The sequence below is a fragment of the Rhinocladiella mackenziei genome (assembly GCF_000835555.1).
Source record: "Rhinocladiella mackenziei CBS 650.93 unplaced genomic scaffold supercont1.1, whole genome shotgun sequence".
NCBI classification, from domain to species: domain Eukaryota; kingdom Fungi; phylum Ascomycota; class Eurotiomycetes; order Chaetothyriales; family Herpotrichiellaceae; genus Rhinocladiella; species Rhinocladiella mackenziei.
The window spans coordinates 844,229-862,337 of record NW_013550604.1 but is presented as its reverse complement, the minus strand read 5'-3'; the positions used below and the strand labels follow the sequence as shown (position 1 = coordinate 862,337).

The 18,109-nt window shown below is 49.5% G+C and overlaps 5 protein-coding genes across 5 annotated transcripts; 4 read left to right on the top strand and 1 right to left on the bottom strand.

The window, feature by feature from the left end:
• Positions 1–326: 326 nt before the first annotated feature.
• Z518_00306 (uncharacterized protein) lies at positions 327–1,021 on the bottom strand (the record flags this gene model as incomplete). Its single annotated transcript, XM_013420909.1, has 3 exons — positions 327–635; positions 695–816; positions 880–1,021. 3 exons carry the CDS (start codon positions 1,019–1,021, stop codon positions 327–329), a joined length of 573 nt encoding a protein of 190 aa, XP_013276363.1.
• Positions 1,022–1,824: 803 nt separating this feature from the next.
• Positions 1,825–2,502, top strand: Z518_00305 (uncharacterized protein; the record flags this gene model as incomplete). Its single annotated transcript, XM_013420908.1, has 3 exons — positions 1,825–1,894; positions 2,055–2,149; positions 2,230–2,502. 3 exons carry the CDS (start codon positions 1,825–1,827, stop codon positions 2,500–2,502), a joined length of 438 nt encoding a protein of 145 aa, XP_013276362.1.
• Positions 2,503–6,224: 3,722 nt separating this feature from the next.
• On the top strand, positions 6,225–7,320 carry Z518_00304 (uncharacterized protein; the record flags this gene model as incomplete). Its single annotated transcript, XM_013420907.1, has 2 exons — positions 6,225–6,609; positions 6,656–7,320. 2 exons carry the CDS (start codon positions 6,225–6,227, stop codon positions 7,318–7,320), a joined length of 1,050 nt encoding a protein of 349 aa, XP_013276361.1.
• Positions 7,321–8,704: 1,384 nt separating this feature from the next.
• On the top strand, positions 8,705–14,164 carry Z518_00303 (uncharacterized protein; the record flags this gene model as incomplete). Its single annotated transcript, XM_013420906.1, has 5 exons — positions 8,705–8,848; positions 8,897–9,883; positions 9,937–10,252; positions 10,305–10,855; positions 10,910–14,164. 5 exons carry the CDS (start codon positions 8,705–8,707, stop codon positions 14,162–14,164), a joined length of 5,253 nt encoding a protein of 1,750 aa, XP_013276360.1.
• Positions 14,165–14,518: 354 nt separating this feature from the next.
• On the top strand, positions 14,519–17,965 carry Z518_00302 (uncharacterized protein; the record flags this gene model as incomplete). Its single annotated transcript, XM_013420905.1, has 1 exon — positions 14,519–17,965. The coding sequence occupies one exon, from the start codon at positions 14,519–14,521 to the stop codon at positions 17,963–17,965; it is 3,447 nt and encodes a 1,148-aa protein (XP_013276359.1).
• Between the last annotated feature and the right edge of the window lie 144 nt (positions 17,966–18,109).

The following is an 18,109-nucleotide window of genomic DNA, read 5'->3' as shown; positions in this document are numbered from 1 at the left end:
TTCAATGTGGTCAGGGTAAGACAATGTCCCAGCCCCTGAAAGCCTAGAAAACAAGTGGCAAAGCAATGGGGTACTAAAGATACTCTATGTAAACCACACAACGAGGGGCTGCTTACCACGGCCCTGAGATCTCTCAATGTAATCTATTTGGCAACAGGAGACCGTAAAATCTGCCCTCGACTTAGTCCTCCTTGAGACGACGGTGATGCGCCATGTGCTCATCCTTATGGACTGATGTACATGGGCCGTAGAGGTTTCGAAAAAAGTATCCTCCTTCTGAACAGTCTTCGATAAGAACCTGGCTGGAAAGTCCTCAAATTACATGTCTACTCGGAAGGAGATACATAAATGTTCCCAAGAGGATCGTCCACATGCACCTTAGTATTCCAATTGCGAACCTGGCGCTCCATGGCCCAGTCTCGGAGTGCGTCAAAGTCACGACATGTGCGTAGAAACTGATTCACCGGAAGTACTTCTCCGAATTCCTCGCTCCAGCCGTAAGGTCGAGGTGAAATATCGCTGGAGCACATGAGAGACTCTCTGATAGACTCTATGCAATGGTCCATGTGACGATCACCGACGTAGCCAAAGGGAGTGGTCTCTTCGGTGGACCATATTCGCTGTCGGATCATACTCTAGCAAGACGAAGCCATTAGCCGCGCAGTATCTCACAAACAGTCCGTATCATGCTCACCAGACAATGCAGTTGATGGAAAACATCTAGTGTTACGATGTAGTGGCCAGGATCTCCATAGATAGGGACCGTGCGGTTCGCCAGTAGAACCACCTCCTTCATGGAGATTCTAGTAAGTCCGACTAACGAGAGTCAGCAAACCCACTGATACATTTCCGCTTCTGCATCGAAATGGCAATACTCACAGTTGTACAAATCTGACCAAAGTTGGTCACTCTCATTTGACGGCCAACCTTGATAAGGAGATCGGTCATAGCGGAGTCCCGCTGTCGCAACAATGTTTTTGTATCTCACTGCAGGTGTAGCAGGAGCTATTTTCTCATGCATGAGCAGGCAAATTCGAGTTGGAAACCACAACATGAGCAATATAGATATCCACTCACAAAAAGCCTCGTTTGGAATGGTCGACCTTTTCACCGTGTTCCACAGATGAACGTCGAGGAGTAATAGAAGAGTAATGATAATCCACGAAAGCCCCAACAAGAGCTTTGAAGAGGCCAGACGGTTCCTTTTGGTCGTTGAAATAAACGCTGCGTTTGGCTTTTCTCCGGTGTCAGTACTTTCGCAGCCATCTCCTTGGCTGACTGGAGTATATTGGCTGCTTTTCTTCCAAAAGTTAAGCACCATGTTCAATCGTGAGCCCTTCATGTTGAGGGGGAAAATATGGGTGACCGATCTTGAAGGTGTTAGAGACCAAGGAGCCTGGTATATGACTGTGGAGCAACTTAAAAAGTTAGGGGGTAAAGGGTGAGGGTGGCTTTTCTGTGTATCAGATGGAACTTTCGATGAAATCTATGAAGACATACGTACAGTGTTGCATGTCCCCACTTATCTTTCCGTGGCTTCCCTTGAGTAATAGCGATGATGGTGATGCTCTCCTCGCACCAAAGGAAGATGAAAATGTTTCGGAACAGATCTCGTCGCAACCAAAACCACATTTGGCAGTCAACAGACTCCATAAGCCGGTCGCAAAACTAAAGGTAACACATAACGCATTAGTTCTCATTTGCCACAAGTACATGATATATAACATCCAATTATGGAGGAAGTTGTGGGTATTCTGCCCGTCGCGAACGGGTGGGCATCTTCTTCAGAAAGAGCCGTGGTCACGCTCATCGAATTGATCCACTATGGGGTATCATTTTCAAGCCGGGAATCAGACAGTCGATTTTGTCCTTCACAAGGAACTTAGCATACTCCGTAGGGTATAAATTTGAGAGATGGCTCCTGGAACTTTGAAAGTCGTTCAACTCTTCTTCGTCTTCAAGAGCAGAACAGCAACCAAGCAATAAGACAAATCAAAACTGAGTTCTACAAAAGTCTTAGTGAGAACAAGGATCCCACCCACCCCTCACCTCAGGCGCAACCGTGAAGTACATCACTGTCGCCCTTGCTACATTGTTTGCAACAACTGCGATTGCTGCTCCTACGGCCAATAGTCCTACGTTTCCGGATGTAAGTTATCTGACTGTCCATTCTGTGATATATGCCGGAAAGTTCAACCTAGATCATTTGGTTAACTATGCAAATTGCAGAAACGTGACAGTGATGTCGACTCTGTTCAAGCCGGGGGCTGGTACAATGGGCTGAAGAAGCGAGAACCGGCCCCCGAGTCTGATATTGATACGGTTCAAGCTGGAGGCTGGTACAACGGACTGAAGAGCAAACGTGATCCAGCCCCCGAGTCTGATGTCGACACAGTCCAAGCTGGGGGCTGGTACAATGGACTGAAGAGCAAACGTGATCCAGCTCCCGAGTCTGACGTTGACACGGTTCAAGCTGGTGGATGGTATAACGGCCTCAAGTAGAGAGCAGCGTCGATATCGATGCAGTCACGGCCATTCAAGACGATTGCCGGTGGGGATTTAAAGGCGAGCAAACAGGGGTAGACATATCGATATAGGAACAAGTAGAAAGGTGTACCAATTGGCACACAATTCTAGGATAGAAGTATATCTATTTGTAAGGAGAATGAACTTGCACAACCAACAAGGCCAGAAGGATTAAGACTAATCACCCAGGGAAGGGAAGCGAAAGCTTAGTTTGCTAAGGCTTGAGGGGCCTGCGGGCCGACGTGCTTGGTACCTGGGTCTACTCCACACTCTTAATGCCCCGGAAACTCCCTGCTCTAGTAACACCTGTCTTCGCAACGCGATGTAACTTCGGTTCGTCGATCCTGAGAATGCCTTATGCGCCGGAATTCTCTGGAAAAAATCTATGACTTTCCCTGAGGGGGGAACAAGTGTATACAAAATGTGGGCCCACAAGCAATATCATAGAATACCGAGGTTGGGAATCAAGATCTCTAAAGCATCCGCCATCCCGGTGGTATAGGACACCTAGGAAGCTTGTATACCTGCCTAAAACATCGTTTGATCGGCGAAAATGTTGCATTCGGTATAACTCCAAAGTAACCTATCATGTATACAAGTAATGTGGACAGTGCCTACGTAATCCCTTCATGGGCACCAACCCGGACCAAGAATGAATGAGTGAATCCATCAATCAAAGTAATGTGGAATTTGTACAAGGGAATCGACCCAGAATTATTCATTACATCAGTTCCACGTAGATTCCTTCGGAGTCATGTTTTGCAGCGGGTGGTCAGCATTGATGGCTGTGCTTCTTGCGTTGGAACTCACGATCTACGGCAAGGACCGTACCGACACAAAACCGCTACTCGTATCCTATATAAGAATCATCGTCATAGTTATCCTCGCAAACCTAGAAGGATAGAGTTAGTATTTCTTTCACAGCACAATTGCGAATCCATGGCTTCCATCTCTCGTGCTTGCTGACGATTATAAGGGATCATTCGAAAGGTACCAGAGTAATCCTATTTTCCAGACTTCTCCATATCGTGACCATCCTCGCCCTCGCCCTCCTCATCATCACCACGTCGAGAAGCATTTCTGTTTCTGTTTCTCCTTCTCCTTCTGCTTCTGCTTCAATTTACTTCAACACAACACCATCTTGAAAGACTTGTCCAATATGTTCAATGTACCTCAATTTTTAAAAATGGGCGGCGCCGAAAAGTACCTTACCCATCTAGAACCCCACAAGGAAGACGAGGTACAGCATTTCATCGAGGATCCAGAACAACCGAAGATGATGTCTTCTTCCTCTTCCTCTTCTTCAAACCCAACAGCTCGCTCTTACCGACGAATACCGTTCACTTTGTTATCCATGGCCGCGGTAGCCATTGCAACTTGAGTCATAACCTCTGGGCACGCCATCACTCACCACGGCTTCGACCAATGCGGAACCACAGCTGAAGAAGCACGAGCGAGGGGTTGTGTCTTCGAGATGACAGGATCCTCTTGGGTCCCGAAAGAATGTTATGATCCAGTTACGGAGGCCGAATTTCTCGACTTCAAGGACTGGAAGTTTTACCAGGACGGGAATTATTCGGAAGAAGTACCGCTCGAGGTGGTCCGACGGAGTGATGGGCCTGGATATTTTGTCAGTCAGGACTACCATTTAACACATTGCGGGTTCCTTTTCAAGAAATTGTGGGCGTGTGACTGATGGCTTAATCTTTCGGCTGGGCCATACCAGTCATTGTGTGCAGTGGTTGCTCGATCTTCCAGAAGATAGGTTCAATATTCCTCAGTTTGCCTATACAAAGTTTCCTTATTGTGGAAGGGATGGTGGTTTTAGTGTTGCCGAGTCCAAACAAGGACAATGGTTAGACTGAAAACAGAACAAAACATCACATCACATAATCTTGAATGTCCAGTGCAGAATCACCCAGGATAGCGAGACAGGGAATTTCACCAATCATGTCGTCGAGATATATTATGGGAATAGCTTCAATATCCACGGCTTCCTGCGTATACACTCGTGCCAATTGCAAGGGCCAAAGGTTCCCCCATGTCCACCATTTCCCAAAGAACGTTTGGACTCAGGGTCGGAAACAGTGCCATTGTGGGTTTTTTACATGGATATGTGATTGCAACTACGAGATTGGCTCTTAAACTTTGAATGGCTGAAGGATAGACATCTGCCGGAATGGTGGCGGAGATTTTCGTCGAGGTGCGTTGCAGGAGCATAGAGAGCATATCTTCCATCTCGTCTGGAAGGGGCTGTGTAAATTGAAAAGACCCAGACAGCATCAATACGGACCACCGGCTCCGTTTCAGTGACTCATAGTCAGATTGGACGACGATAGCCGACCTATGGATGAGAATCAAAACTTGATGAATTTGGGAAATGGGGCTCACGTCGGGCTCGGAAAAAGGTTGGATACTAAAGGAATAGAACGCGGCAACACAGGAGAAGGCGAAGATGGCGTCGTAATTGTCGGACGTGATGTTGGAAAGGTGTGGGCGAAACAATGCAGTCCCGAGACAATGGTGGTGGATACCATAACCGTGTGCTTCTGTCGTGAGGCGCCACCTAGTGCGAGATGCAGCGCACTTAGACTCAACAGGCCATGGACGAGAAATTATTCCCGAAGGCAAGCTCGTGACCTAATCGCTCTAGATAGATTGATCTCGGGTATTCGGTATGGTAATTTCGGTGATACTTTTCGACGTGTGCAGAATATAGTGGTTCATTAGTCTCAGTCGCTCTCTTCCTGCATCCGCAGAGGCTAGAGGAAGCTGATCTGCTATCAGGCAACTCGGTGTTGGGTTGTTCTTTGGAAACCTTTATACGTTCGACCAGGATGAATATCAGGTCTGAGGCTTGGTCAGCCAGTGAGCATTCTGATCCTATCCTCTCACATCGCCCACGTTTTGGTTTGTTCTCATCATACTGTGGTAATAAGCATGGGAAGAGCGGAGGAAAGGGGACACACTTTTGTTCGATTCTTCTTGCACTGTAAACAACCATGACGGCTCTTTGTATGAAACCGTCTTTGAAACATCATGCAGATTGTTGGGCTCTAGATGTGTTCGATTAATTCGTAGGCGGTGTTTTTAGAAAGACTAGACTGACCTTAGGAGTTATTCTCGATGGGAAGAAGTTTTGCTAGAGAGCGGTGATACAATACACCTACGCAAATCGCCAAAGGACCAAAATGTACTGAAGAGGGTCGTGGAATACATAATTAGGTGTTGATTTGACATGGCTGCGCCAAGAATGGTCTTTGATGCTTGAGAAATTACTTCGGAATCAAGGCGACCTAATATAAAATCGATCTCATTCGATCTTCTGCGACGGTGATGATTTTCGAGTGGCTTTTTGTTGATCATGGGACGGGGGACGGTGACCCGACATCTCGGCCGTACCAGCAGATTTTGGGCGAGCTTGCCAGGTTAGCTCCAGGGCGGGTTGTTATACGAACCGAAGTTAGCGCGGTGAACAGTCACGGAACATCGATTGGCGAATGAGGCTCCACCGTTTCTGACGGCTTCAAAAGTTTATCCCGTAAGGCGTCCTTCGTGAGTTGCCTGGTCGCCAATGACCGCTCTCCGAGGCGATTAATATATGAGGGGTTTGTGTTTACGAGCATATAAATTCTCCTGGAGAGCTAGACCTGCTCGGTGGTCTTCCTTATTCTCAAACACCCACAGCTGCTTTCACGATGGTCAAGTTGGACGTTGTCCACACTTTAAATCTTGCCGTGGTTCAAAGTCAACCTTTGGTTGTTGTCTTTTTCGGTGGCACGTCAGGCATTGGGCATTATACACTTCGTGCATTGGCCACTGCTGAGGCCAATGGAGGCCAAGGGTTTCGCGCATATATTGTTGGGAGAAAGGCCAACGTGGCTGAAGATGTCATCTCCGAGTGTCGTGGTATATGCCCGCAGGGTCAATTCAAGTTTCTCAAAGTTGATGATCTGTCTTTGATTCAAGAGGTCGATCGAGTATGCGCTGAGATAATCCAGCTGGAGGAAAAGGAAGCTCAGGACCCCAGAATTGACTATTTGATGACGTCTCAAGGGGGTTCAATCTTTCTTCCACGAAAAGGTCGGTCTCAAGAGTTCGATGTGGTGCGTTTCTGACAGTCACACAGATACAAAAGAGGGAATTGACATTACAATGTCCTTGATGTACTATTCTCGCATGAGACTGGTCATCAAGCTGCTTCCTCTGCTTCTCAGGTCCACTCTTCCGGCAAGGGTCGTCTCGGTTTATGCTGCTGGAATGGAAGCAAAACTCTTTCCAGAGGATCTTTCACTTCGTGACCTGACACATTACAGTTACTCGCAAGCCCGGTCTCATATGTGTTACATGCACACTTTGTTCATGGAAACACTGGCCGAACAACATTGTGGAAAGCTCGTCCTAATCCACATTTTCCCTGGTCTCGTGTTGGGGCCTAGCTTTCAAAATCCTGAATTGCCCGCCTGGTTTAAAATAGTGTGGTCATGGTTTTTCGTCCCCCTCTTTGGGCGACTTACTGTCAAACCCAAGAATTGTGGTGATAGGATGTTGTCTCTTGCATCACCTCGCTATCCGCCTCGACCAATTGACAAATCCAAGACTCAGGAGGGTGTTACCATAGGGACGGATGGTAAACCTGGGAGTGGTGTTTATGCTCTCACTTGGAATGGAGAGAACAATCTGAACACGAAGGCATATGAGAAGATAAACAAGGATGAGATGAGGAAAAAGGTTTGGGATCATACCATGAGGGCATTTGAAGTGATTGAGGCAGGAGAGGTCTTTACCGAGTGAGATGGGATTGCAAAACCAACGAGATAGCGTTTTCTTCAGGCTATTGTTGACTTTGTGGTCGCTGTCAGGCAAAATGATCCCATTCGTCAAGTTGACCCTTCCATGAAGCGAAGCCCGGTGGAATTGCGGGATACTGTTATGGCAAGACCTCTGGCTGTCTATCTTCGTACTCCTTTATCCCAGCAGGAAAGCAAGCCTCCTGCACTTCTGTAAAATGATTCCCACCGTACTCCTACTAGAGCGTACTAGGGCGGAGTGAATAGCTCCGAGACGCCACTCTGCCCGCCCCCGATATCCTTCATTTTCATCCCTCTGTGGATCGGTCAATGATTGCCTGGCATTTTGCTTTCCGACCCATCTCCGGTCGTCATGGAAATCACCTTGGCGCGTTGTTTTTTTATTGGTTTCCCAGATCATAGATCTCGGCGTGTTTCGATGGATGAAACGCGCGCCTAGAAAGCCGGGGGGCAGGGGTTCAGGGGCTTCAAACATTCTCAGACACTCCGACTATGCTTGGCCGGCATGATACGACTCCTGACACAGCCTCGACTTGTCATACAGCTTTTTACTGGCCATCAGCGGCTGCCCAGACGCCCTCTCGCCCCTTGACATTGCATCGATCTGCTCTTGGTAGCATTGGTGCCTCTTGGACAGCGTCCCTGCCACATGAGTGACCGAATTTCCATCGCAACCGACCTTGTTAAGAGTGGACAAACTGGCCATGCGGCAACAGAATTTCGGCTCGACTTCCCCGGCAAAGCCAGTATACTGGTTAACCTTGCAACCCTAGCTACTTTCAACCTCTCCCTACCCCAAAAATCCCTCTCTGGACCGGTGAAATGTCCCATTCTGGCGGCAAGTTCCTTGTGAGCTGTCTTCAAGAAAAACTTGGCCGCAGCCTTGTGTTAGAGATTTTCCTGTTGGACGGGCTGGGCATTTGCTTGAACATCGCCTCAATGCATCTAGGAGGCTTTGTGTGGACTGACATCTGAACGCGCCAACATCCACTTCTGGATTTCCATCACGTAACGATTGGCAGGGCTGAGAGGCCGTCAACCATCACCATTCCCCAATTCGTGAATTCCGGTCAAAAAGTTTGCTTCTTCAAAGGAGTATGATACATATATAGGTGTGTGCCAATATCCCCCAATAAATCATGCTCCTTTCTCTCCAAATCTGTACCACCTGTGGGCTTGTTCCTGGCTGCATTTTCAATTGCTGGAGCTGGACTCCCTTTCCTCAAGGTGCTGGTCGCCCATATACCTATTGATTTTCAGTTTTTCTTTGCATGTGGTTGTTTCCCTGAACATTTGATACCTCCATTGTCAGCTGCATTTGAGGCATTTTAGCAAGCGTGGTGTTAACAGTTGGAAATACGGTTATCATGTCGGAAAGATCTTGTCCTGTTGGCGGGCAAAAGGGTAGACCAGGTTCAGCATGTCCTGTGGGCGCACAGCGAGTTGGTCCTCGAGGCTGCGCTTTTGCTGCATATCAGATGTCCACACAATCACACTATACCCCGCAAGGTGTAAGTATACCCGTCCGAGACTACACAGATGGAGGCTGAGTACGACAGACCCTGGCTGATAGCCAGTCCATGGAATATCTTGTCTCCCAGGAGAGAAAGACCCTCTCGGAACTTCTTCTTCCTGAAGCGCCGCCACGGTCAGTTACCAACGGTCTGGCCAATGCGGATCACCTCAATCCTCGAGATCTTGATGTATTGGCTTCGGCCCTAGGGGCTCCAGCTCGGCAAGTTCTCAACAGAGCCGAGGAGCTTGGCCCTCGAACTGGCTGGAGGGATGGCTATCTCACAAGCTCACATGGCTTTTGTCCTCCAGATCCATCGGCTGCTCCTGCTGCTCTTGCCATGTCTCCTGGAAGGATATGGTCGGATCTCTGTGAACGGATGCCAGCAGTGGTGGCTCGAGGCAAAATGCGCGAATCAATTCTAGCTCTACCTCTGGTTTATGGCACCGAAGATGTCATTCCCGACCAAGCTCTCTGGGCGGCCACGGTTTGTCTTGGCATCCTTGCTAGTGTGTACAGATACGAAGAACGAAATGATGGGCATGAGGGAATTAGCGTGACGCCACCTCCAGGAACATTTCGAAATCTGTCGGGCGAAGCAGATGATGAAGAGGAAGAGACGAAAGGAATTCCCAGGAACGTCGCCATTCCTTTACGACAGATATGCACCCGCATGGGCCGGGTGTTGCCTCATTTGACACAATACGATGTCTCTGTCTACAATTACAAACTCCGGGATCCTACCAGCATCAACCCATACGTTGCACGCTGTGAGAACATGGACTTGAGATGGCCCGTTTTTAACGATCGGGGTGAAGCCATGTTTCTGTTGTGCATGGCCGAGACCCATGGCTGCTTCACCCAGGGTGTTGAGCTCATTACAAGATGTCAAGAACGGGTCATGTTGAAGGACAAAGAAGGACTTCTTCGAGAACTGATTCAATTCAAAACTATCGTCGACAGATTTGTCCACGTCTTTCAAAAGATCAGTGTCAACCCTAATTCAGGAGAGAATTTTGCAAACCCGGTCGAGGTAACAATTTGTCTGAATCTCACGTCACTGCTTTACTGACCATGTTTTGTTAGTGGGGCCAACGATATGCTAAATTCAGTGCTCCTCTTTCCAAGCGAGTCCCGGCTCTTTCTGGCCTTGCGTTGCCAGTCTTTTTACTGATGGACGCATTTATTGGGAGAACAAAATACGACAGCTTCCTCGGAAAAGAAGCTCTTCATCTTCGTGCTTGGCTACCGATGAACATTCGAGCCTTCATTGCTGCGGTCGAGTACCATTATCAAGTCCCCACCTTTGTCAAAGAATCCGGTGATCCTCGTTTGATCGGGGTGATGGAGGGCATCCTGGAAGCATACTTGTCGGAAAGAGGTTGGTTTGGACAACATCGATGTATTCGCATCCCCTTTTCCTCATGGAATGCTTGCGGCTGATCACTGAACAGATAAAGTCTATGGCTTTCTGGAAGTTGTCGCAAAGACCGGTCGAAGCGAGACGAATGGCAATGCCGGCGCAACAGATAATGTCGGACGGCCCTGGGAAGAAGTTCACAAAACTCTCTCTGAGTCTATGAGAGAACGTTTGGAGCCGTTTCGCGGCAAGGTGACTCTGCAACCACATGAACTTCGTGGTTCCTTTGAGGAATGTCGATTCAAGGCCAGAATTCTCTCCCGCTCATTTGTGGATGCGGATCCCTCCCGATCCACGGGCATGGTAACTTTTGGTCTTGACGACACAGGTATCACATTTCAACCTGGAGATCGCCTCACAGTTATGCCTCTGAACAGCTGGACAGAGGTTAGAAAAGTAACTGCCGCATTGGGGCTAGATGACTTTCTTCAGAAACCAGTGCCGTTATCACATGCACCGGATTGGAATCGCTTTGCCAAACATCTGAAGTCCATTAATCGAACAGACGGACCCCCTTCATTGACGGTACAGGACATACTACGACGGGGACATCTTGCTCCACTGACAAAGGATTTGATCATGGCTGTGAGTTCAATAACGGGTTCCGCATTATTTCCAATGCTGACCTTTTTTAAATAGTTTCATATGGCTCTCCGTGCATCGTCATCAACTGTGGTCAAAGTCTTAGGATCTGAAATGTGGCCTGTGCAAGGTACCGTGGGAGATTTGCTCCAACTTGCCGTTTCGGAAGTCTCACCAACGATCTGGGACCGCGCATTTGATTTGGTCGATTTGTCGTGGCTGCCAAAGTTGATTCCTATTGAAGTCCCACGGACTTACAGCATTTCAAATTACTCAAACGAATTGCTCCCCAGTACGGTCGACCTCACCGTTGCTCGCAGTGAATATCGGTTGGCGTCAGTGCTGGACGCAGGTCTATCTCCCAGCAACACACGCTACGGTGTGAGTAGTGGTTGCCTCAACCCGGACCCGTCTCATTCAGAGGAGATGTTCGATGACGAGGAATACCTGATTGGCGTGTCTCGCCCTCTCAATTTCCAACTGCCTGTCACGATGACTGGCCCCGTTGCCATGTTTGCTGGCGGCTCAGGTATTGCGCCTTTTCGTGGATTTTGGCAAGCCAGAACACAAACAAGTGTTGGTCGAAATATTCTTTTCCTCGGTGTTCAATCACGAGAGCGGTTTTCTTATGAGCACGAACTGAGGGAATATGTCCGAACCGGCCAGATCGAGCTGCACACGGCATTTTCACGTGACAAAAACGGCCTCATGTATGACCCAGTATCTCGAGACCTGGTCGAAAAGCAAATGAATCCTCGATATCTCGATGCCGCTATTGTCGAACAAGGGCGGACGGTGTGCGACATGGTCATCTCAAAGAGTCAGGGCGGTCTCGGAGGACATCTGTATATTTGCGGCTCCATTTCGATGTACGAGACGATCATGTCCGGCATTCGTCAAGCAATTTATCAAAACTGGACCTCAACAAAAGAATCGGCCGACAGCTTGCTGGCGAAGGCCTTTGCCGAGAGACGCTTTATGTTGGACATCTTCATGACACCACGCCCTATCAGCTATGCCACCCCACGAATACCACTCTCCAAGCTTGCGTTGAATACTGGGCACCGCAAAGGGACTCGGATGTTGATTGGTGTGCACGGAGGAGTTTATGATATCACCGACTTTCTTCCAATTCATCCGGGCGGGACGTTGATTGCTCAGGCGAGTGCCGGCCTCGACGCTTCGAAGACTTTTGACGACGTTGCCCACACGACAAATCCAGAGGTCATGAGTCTGTTGTCCAAGTACTTTGTCGGTCACCTCGCCGGAAAACCAGACTTCAGATCAAGTGAGATCAGCAGCCTATATGACCTTTGGTATCAGTATCTGCGAACTTGTGTTGAGACTCTCACAACTTTACACTTTGAAGTCAACTACATTCAGGAAGACGCCCGTACGTGGTTTCAAGGCGATCTCTTCAACATGGGCGGGGTCAGAAAATTCTACCAATTCCAATCGAGGTTGATGCAGAATGGATTCTCGACTTTATTCGGGGCAAAACTACAAGAGCTGCATCTGAAACTCACCTTTGCACTCGTGAATTCCGGAACTCCAGACACTCGCGTACCCGATGTGATTGGTACCATCACGAGGACACAATCATCTGCAGCTTCTGCAGCGGCCGCCAATGAGATCTCACAGATTGGCTCGTTTGTCTGCAATAGTCAAAATGCTCAATTTCAGGAGAATGGAATCTTACGGTATGCCCGAGCCGTGACCGAATTAGATGTTCAATTTCTAGAAGAAATCCGAGAGGACATTTGCCTAGGTATGGATGCATTTGACGTCGTCGAATCAATGGAAGTCGCCTCGAACACCGAAAAGCATAAGCTGGTCAGCCTTACTGCATATCTCCTTTCGGTCTTGGAGCGGGCGGCACAGCGACTCGAGACGTTTTATTCCCGGCTATCTAGAGAATCGATTTACCGCCCAGAGCTTGAGAAGAATCCGGCCAGGACACGATGGAACGTGCTGAAACGCAAAATACGTGATGGGTCGTTTTTCATCTTGGCTCAAGGTTCTATGTTTAACGGATCAAAGGATGCCACAAAGCCATATCGGTCTACAAGATATGCGAACCAAGACATTGTTTTTGCCCAAGTCGTTTCTCAGGCCAGGGAGGCCGTCGATGTTGGTCAGAGGGCCGCCAGCATTGCCGAACATTATGAATCCTCCCCCGGATCCTCCCCGGATTCTAACCGGCAACGTCGTCTCGCCGATTCACATACGGCACGAGCAGCCCCAAGTGCCAAAGCACCATCATCTTTTGAGGTGCACCAGTCTCGCAACGCACTTCAATCGATCTCGACATTCATGGATTCCAATGTCCAATCTATCAAACGGCTCAGCCAGCTACCCTCCGATCTCAGCTTTGCACACATTATGGCTGCATATGGTACATCTGGCAGAAGGCCGCCTCATCAGCTTTCCATACGGCCAGTGAAGGAAGTCGATAAGCGGCCTCTTCCACCCGTAACGCATCAACGCGGTGAATCTCAATCATCCTATGCTGGCCGGCGGCCTGCGCCTCCCTCCACAAGCTCCTCGAGATCTGTGTCCAGAAACAGGGAAAATTCGGCAGGGGACACTGCGCCTCGCCTCATGCGCCGAGGGACTAATAACTCCATCTCCAGCGCAACGGGACTTCCTCATCACCCGGCCCCAAGTGTTCAGAGCCATATGTCCTTCGTTGGTAGGCCAGTCGTCCAATCCCGTTCCGCGACGCCAACATCCATGAATACATCTGCCATGCCGTTGCCACTTCAACTATCGAGCCGAACCCGATCTCAATCACGAACGAGATCTGATTCTGAGAAAGGGCTGAATCAACGCCAGGTCAGTGATATCTCAGAGCGAACATTTGGTTTACCTGGTCCGGCCGCACAACCAGGCCTTGCCAGACGCCAAACATCAGCTTCTTCTCCTCAGAATAGAATGATGATCGAGCCTCCATCTCCAAGTAGTCCATTATCACAGGGCGGCCGGCTGCAGGATTTCCCCACGAGCGATATTCCGGCTACACAGTCTACGACAACGCGGATGAATGATAGACTGCTAGCCCAGATGCAGCAACAAAACGAGCTTATCCTCAAAGCTCAAGTTACAGGACCTGGTCCTGCCTTGGCAAGTTCAAGTGGACCGGATGCTCTCAACGGCGGCTTGAAGGCATTGAAGCTGGCGCCTGCGCCATCTCTGAACACAGCTCTGAGAAACAAGGAAAATGCAAGCCCGGGAAACAATATGCCGGACTTTGTGGGGACTGATGGAATAGAGAGATTCAGGGTACCTATGATGCCTTTGAATGTGCGATAAAAAAGATCTGGTTCAAGGAAGAAAAGGGGAAATAAAAAAAAAATTCGAAAATGTACGCGTTGTATGACATGTCATGACTGTCTGCCTGTTTCCTGTATCACATTTAGCACTTGTAACGAATATGGATGTTGCCAGCGAAGATGTAGAATTAGATAAAGATGGATTACGAGATATGCCGAGTCTGAGTTCTTGAAAATTAGGACAGCCTGACACGTGATCGCAAAGGTAACCAGATCACGTGACAAGGCTCGAGATAAGTTTGCTGACCTTCCTCGGAGTTGGTGTCAGAAGTTTCGACAATCCGCTTCATGATCCGTCTTCACCACGACCAAATATCAATTGACCACCAGAATGATGACGTCCAACGTTCCTCCAATTATCGTGCGCTCTGATACCATCAGGACTTCATTTCTTCTGTCTAACATTCATTGTCCTACTTGCGTTACTACCATCCAAGATGTTCTACGAGAATCGCACGCCCACCACATCAGATGGGTTTCACCGAACGTGGTAACATCAGTGGTTACCGTGGAGCACAGCCCACTCGTAACTGTGATAGAGATGGAGTCTACCCTAGAGGAAGCCGGCTTTGACCTATGTGCGGTAACAACCTCCGCTGACGGTAGTGGTGCGGACCCGCTAGCGTACTCTGCCGAGGGTGCTTCAGGTGAAGGAAGTGGACAAAAAATATCTCGACCTGTGTCTGCTCTAGCCCAATGGATGGCTTCGTCCAAGGCTGCCAACAAAACTCCTATGGTGCAAGGTCAAAGAGCGAAGGTGCATCTTCAGAATTGCGAAAAGTGTCGCACAGCCAATCCGCAGAGCAGCGATGACAAGCCCTTTCTACTATTTACCCCCCCTCAGCCATCAACTTCAACGGCACTAGACAAGACGGCCATGCCTCAACAGTCGACCAGGGTGCCCGGCAGCTCGTTCATCACGGTGGAAAGCATCGAGGTGCCATCTCAGGCGAGACGAAGAGCTATTGTTGCTATAGGCGGTATGACCTGCGCCGTCTGCGTCAATACCATCACGGATGAGCTCTCAAAACGAGACTGGATATCCAAAGCCGTGGTCAGCTTAGTAACGAACAGTGCAACTGTCGAATTCGATGATGACGGCAAAGTCGGCGAATTAATCGAAGCTATCGAAGATCTTGGCTACGAGGCTACCTTGGATACATTGCTTCACCTTGATAAGGAGAAGCCTATCACCCAGGAGAGAGTCGTCGAAATTCTTCTCGATGGGATATACTGTGAACACTGTCCAGATCGTGTTGCAAGAAGCCTGGCGGGATTCCGACGTCAGCTCGAGATCGTGGGCGAACCGACCGAGAAACGGCCGATCATGAAAGTAAGTTATGCTCCAGAGGCTCCGAGCTTCACTGTCCGACAGATACTCGCTGCCATCGAGGCTGGCGATCCCGCACTCTCCGCCTCCATATACCATCCTCCAACAATTGAAGAGCGCTCTAAACAGATCCTGCGCCACCATCAATTGCAACTCCTTCACCGCATCATCTTAACGGGCATAATTTGCATTCCGACGTTCATCATCGGCGTTGTTTTCTTGAGCCTCGTATCCGACAGCAATGCGGCGAAACGATACCTCACTGCTCCATGGACCTCAGGCATAAGCCGTGCCCAAATCTCATTGTTTGTGATGGCGACTCCGGTGTACGTTTTTGCTGCGGATCTATTCCACACCCGCGCCCTCAAGGAGATAAGGGCCTTATGGCGACGTGGGAGTCGGACACCAGTTCTTCACCGATTCTACCGGTTCGGAAGCATGAACACACTCATATCCTTGGGGACCACGATTGCCTACGTCTCTTCTGTGGCTCAGTTGATCGCGGCAGGTGTCAACCATTCACACAACACCGATAACTCGGATTTCTATTTCGACTCCGTGGTATTCTTGACTTTCTTCTTACTTATCGGAAGACTGATTGAGTCCGTGAGCAAGTCGCGTGCTGGAGACGCCGTAGAGATGCTAGGAAGGCTTCGTCCCAGGTCGGCAATACTGGTTGAGCACAGTGGTACCGAGAAAGAACAGAATTCGGTCGTCCCGATCGACTTACTTGATTTCGGCGACGTCCTTCGTGTGCCCCATGGTGTGTCTCCCCCGGCGGATGGGATCATCGTCCAAGGTGAGACCATTTTCGAAGAGTCAAGTCTTACGGGAGAATCGCGGCCAGTGAAGAAGAAAATTGGCGACCAAGTATTCTCAGGGACCGTCAACAAGGGCGCTCCGGTCTTGATCAAAGTCACTGGCGTCGCAGGCACCTCAATGCTGGACCAGATAATCAACGTCATTCGAGAAGGTCAAACAATGCGTGCGCCAATGGAGCAGATTGCCGATGTCATGACGAGCTACTTTGTGCCCGTCATCACCCTCATCGCCGTTCTTACTTGGCTTATCTGGATGTCTCTCGGTCTCAGCGGCAGTCTCCCTCTCGAATGGTTAGACGTGAGCTCGGGAGGCTGGGTTGCATGGTCCCTTCAATTTGCCACTGCTGTCTTCATCGTCGCCTGCCCCTGTGGTCTAGCCCTTGCCGCTCCGACCGCCATTTTTGTGGGTGGAGGTCTTGCCGCCAAACATGGTATCCTGGCAAAAGGAGGTGGCGAGGCATTCGAGAAGGCTGGCAAGATTGACTGCGTTGTTTTCGACAAGACCGGGACCCTCACCCAAGGAGGAGAGCCCACCATCATCGACTTCATGCTCTATCCCGAGAGCGACGATATCGATGAGGCCCGTAAAGCCACCTTGCTGGCCGCTCTGAAGGCAGTCGAAGAGGTCAGTAGCCACCCAATCGCGAAGGCTATCGTCACCTTCTGCACATCTCCGACTTCTGAGATTGTGAACGTTGATAACCTCGAGGAGATACCCGGAAAAGGAATGAAAGCGACTTACAAAGAGAATGCCTTGGACTGCTCCTTTGAGCTCGTCATCGGCAACGAAGCGCTAATGGACGAGTTCTCCGTGCACATATCTCCCACCATGACCACTCTTTTACAGAGATGGAAAACCGAAGCGAAATCCATTGCTCTCGCCGGAACGCGGCCTATTTCTACCTCCCCCTCCGCCGCTGTACCCGCATACAACCTTGTGGCCGCATTCTCGATCTCTGACCCCATCCGGCCCGAAGCTTCTTCCATCATCCAAGCACTACATACTCGTGGCACTGATGTTTGGCTTCTGTCCGGCGACAATCCCACCACGGCAGCTGCTGTCGCATCTCAACTGGGGATCAAAGCCGACAACGTCATTGCTGGCGTCCTCCCGACGCAGAAGGCGGAAAAAATCAAGTACCTACAGTCAATATTAAAGGCACGTACCGGCTCTAATACCGAATCGACCGCCCGCCGCGCCGCAGTGGCCATGGTGGGCGACGGTATCAATGATGCTCCCGCACTCACAACCGCCGACGTCGGCATTGCCATTGGTTCGGGCTCAGACATCGCCATCAACAGTGCAGACTTTGTCCTCCTCAACTCGGACCTTCACAATGTTATTACCTTACTCGACCTTTCACAGACCGTATTCCGTCGAATCAAGTTCAACTTCGGATGGGCTCTTGTTTACAACTGCATCGCCGTCCCTGTGGCGGCTGGATGTTTCTACCCCATTGTAAGTGGTGGCCGCCATGTGCATCTTGATCCTGTGTGGGCAAGTCTAGCCATGGCATTGAGCAGTATTTCTGTTGTGACAAGCTCCCTGTCGCTGAGAAGTCGAATTCCTTGGATTGGCTTTCGGGCTGGCTCTCCTGCAGGTAAAAATGCGAGTTCTTTGATGCCATGAAACAGAATGGTGTAAGACAGATACCGGTAGCCTTGTTGAGCGAGACTATCAATTCCAGTTGAATAAATCTTATAATGAAGGTGGGTAATCTTTCGATTACACTTTCCATCAGGTATCCGCCAATAATGTGACCCCTATTAACTG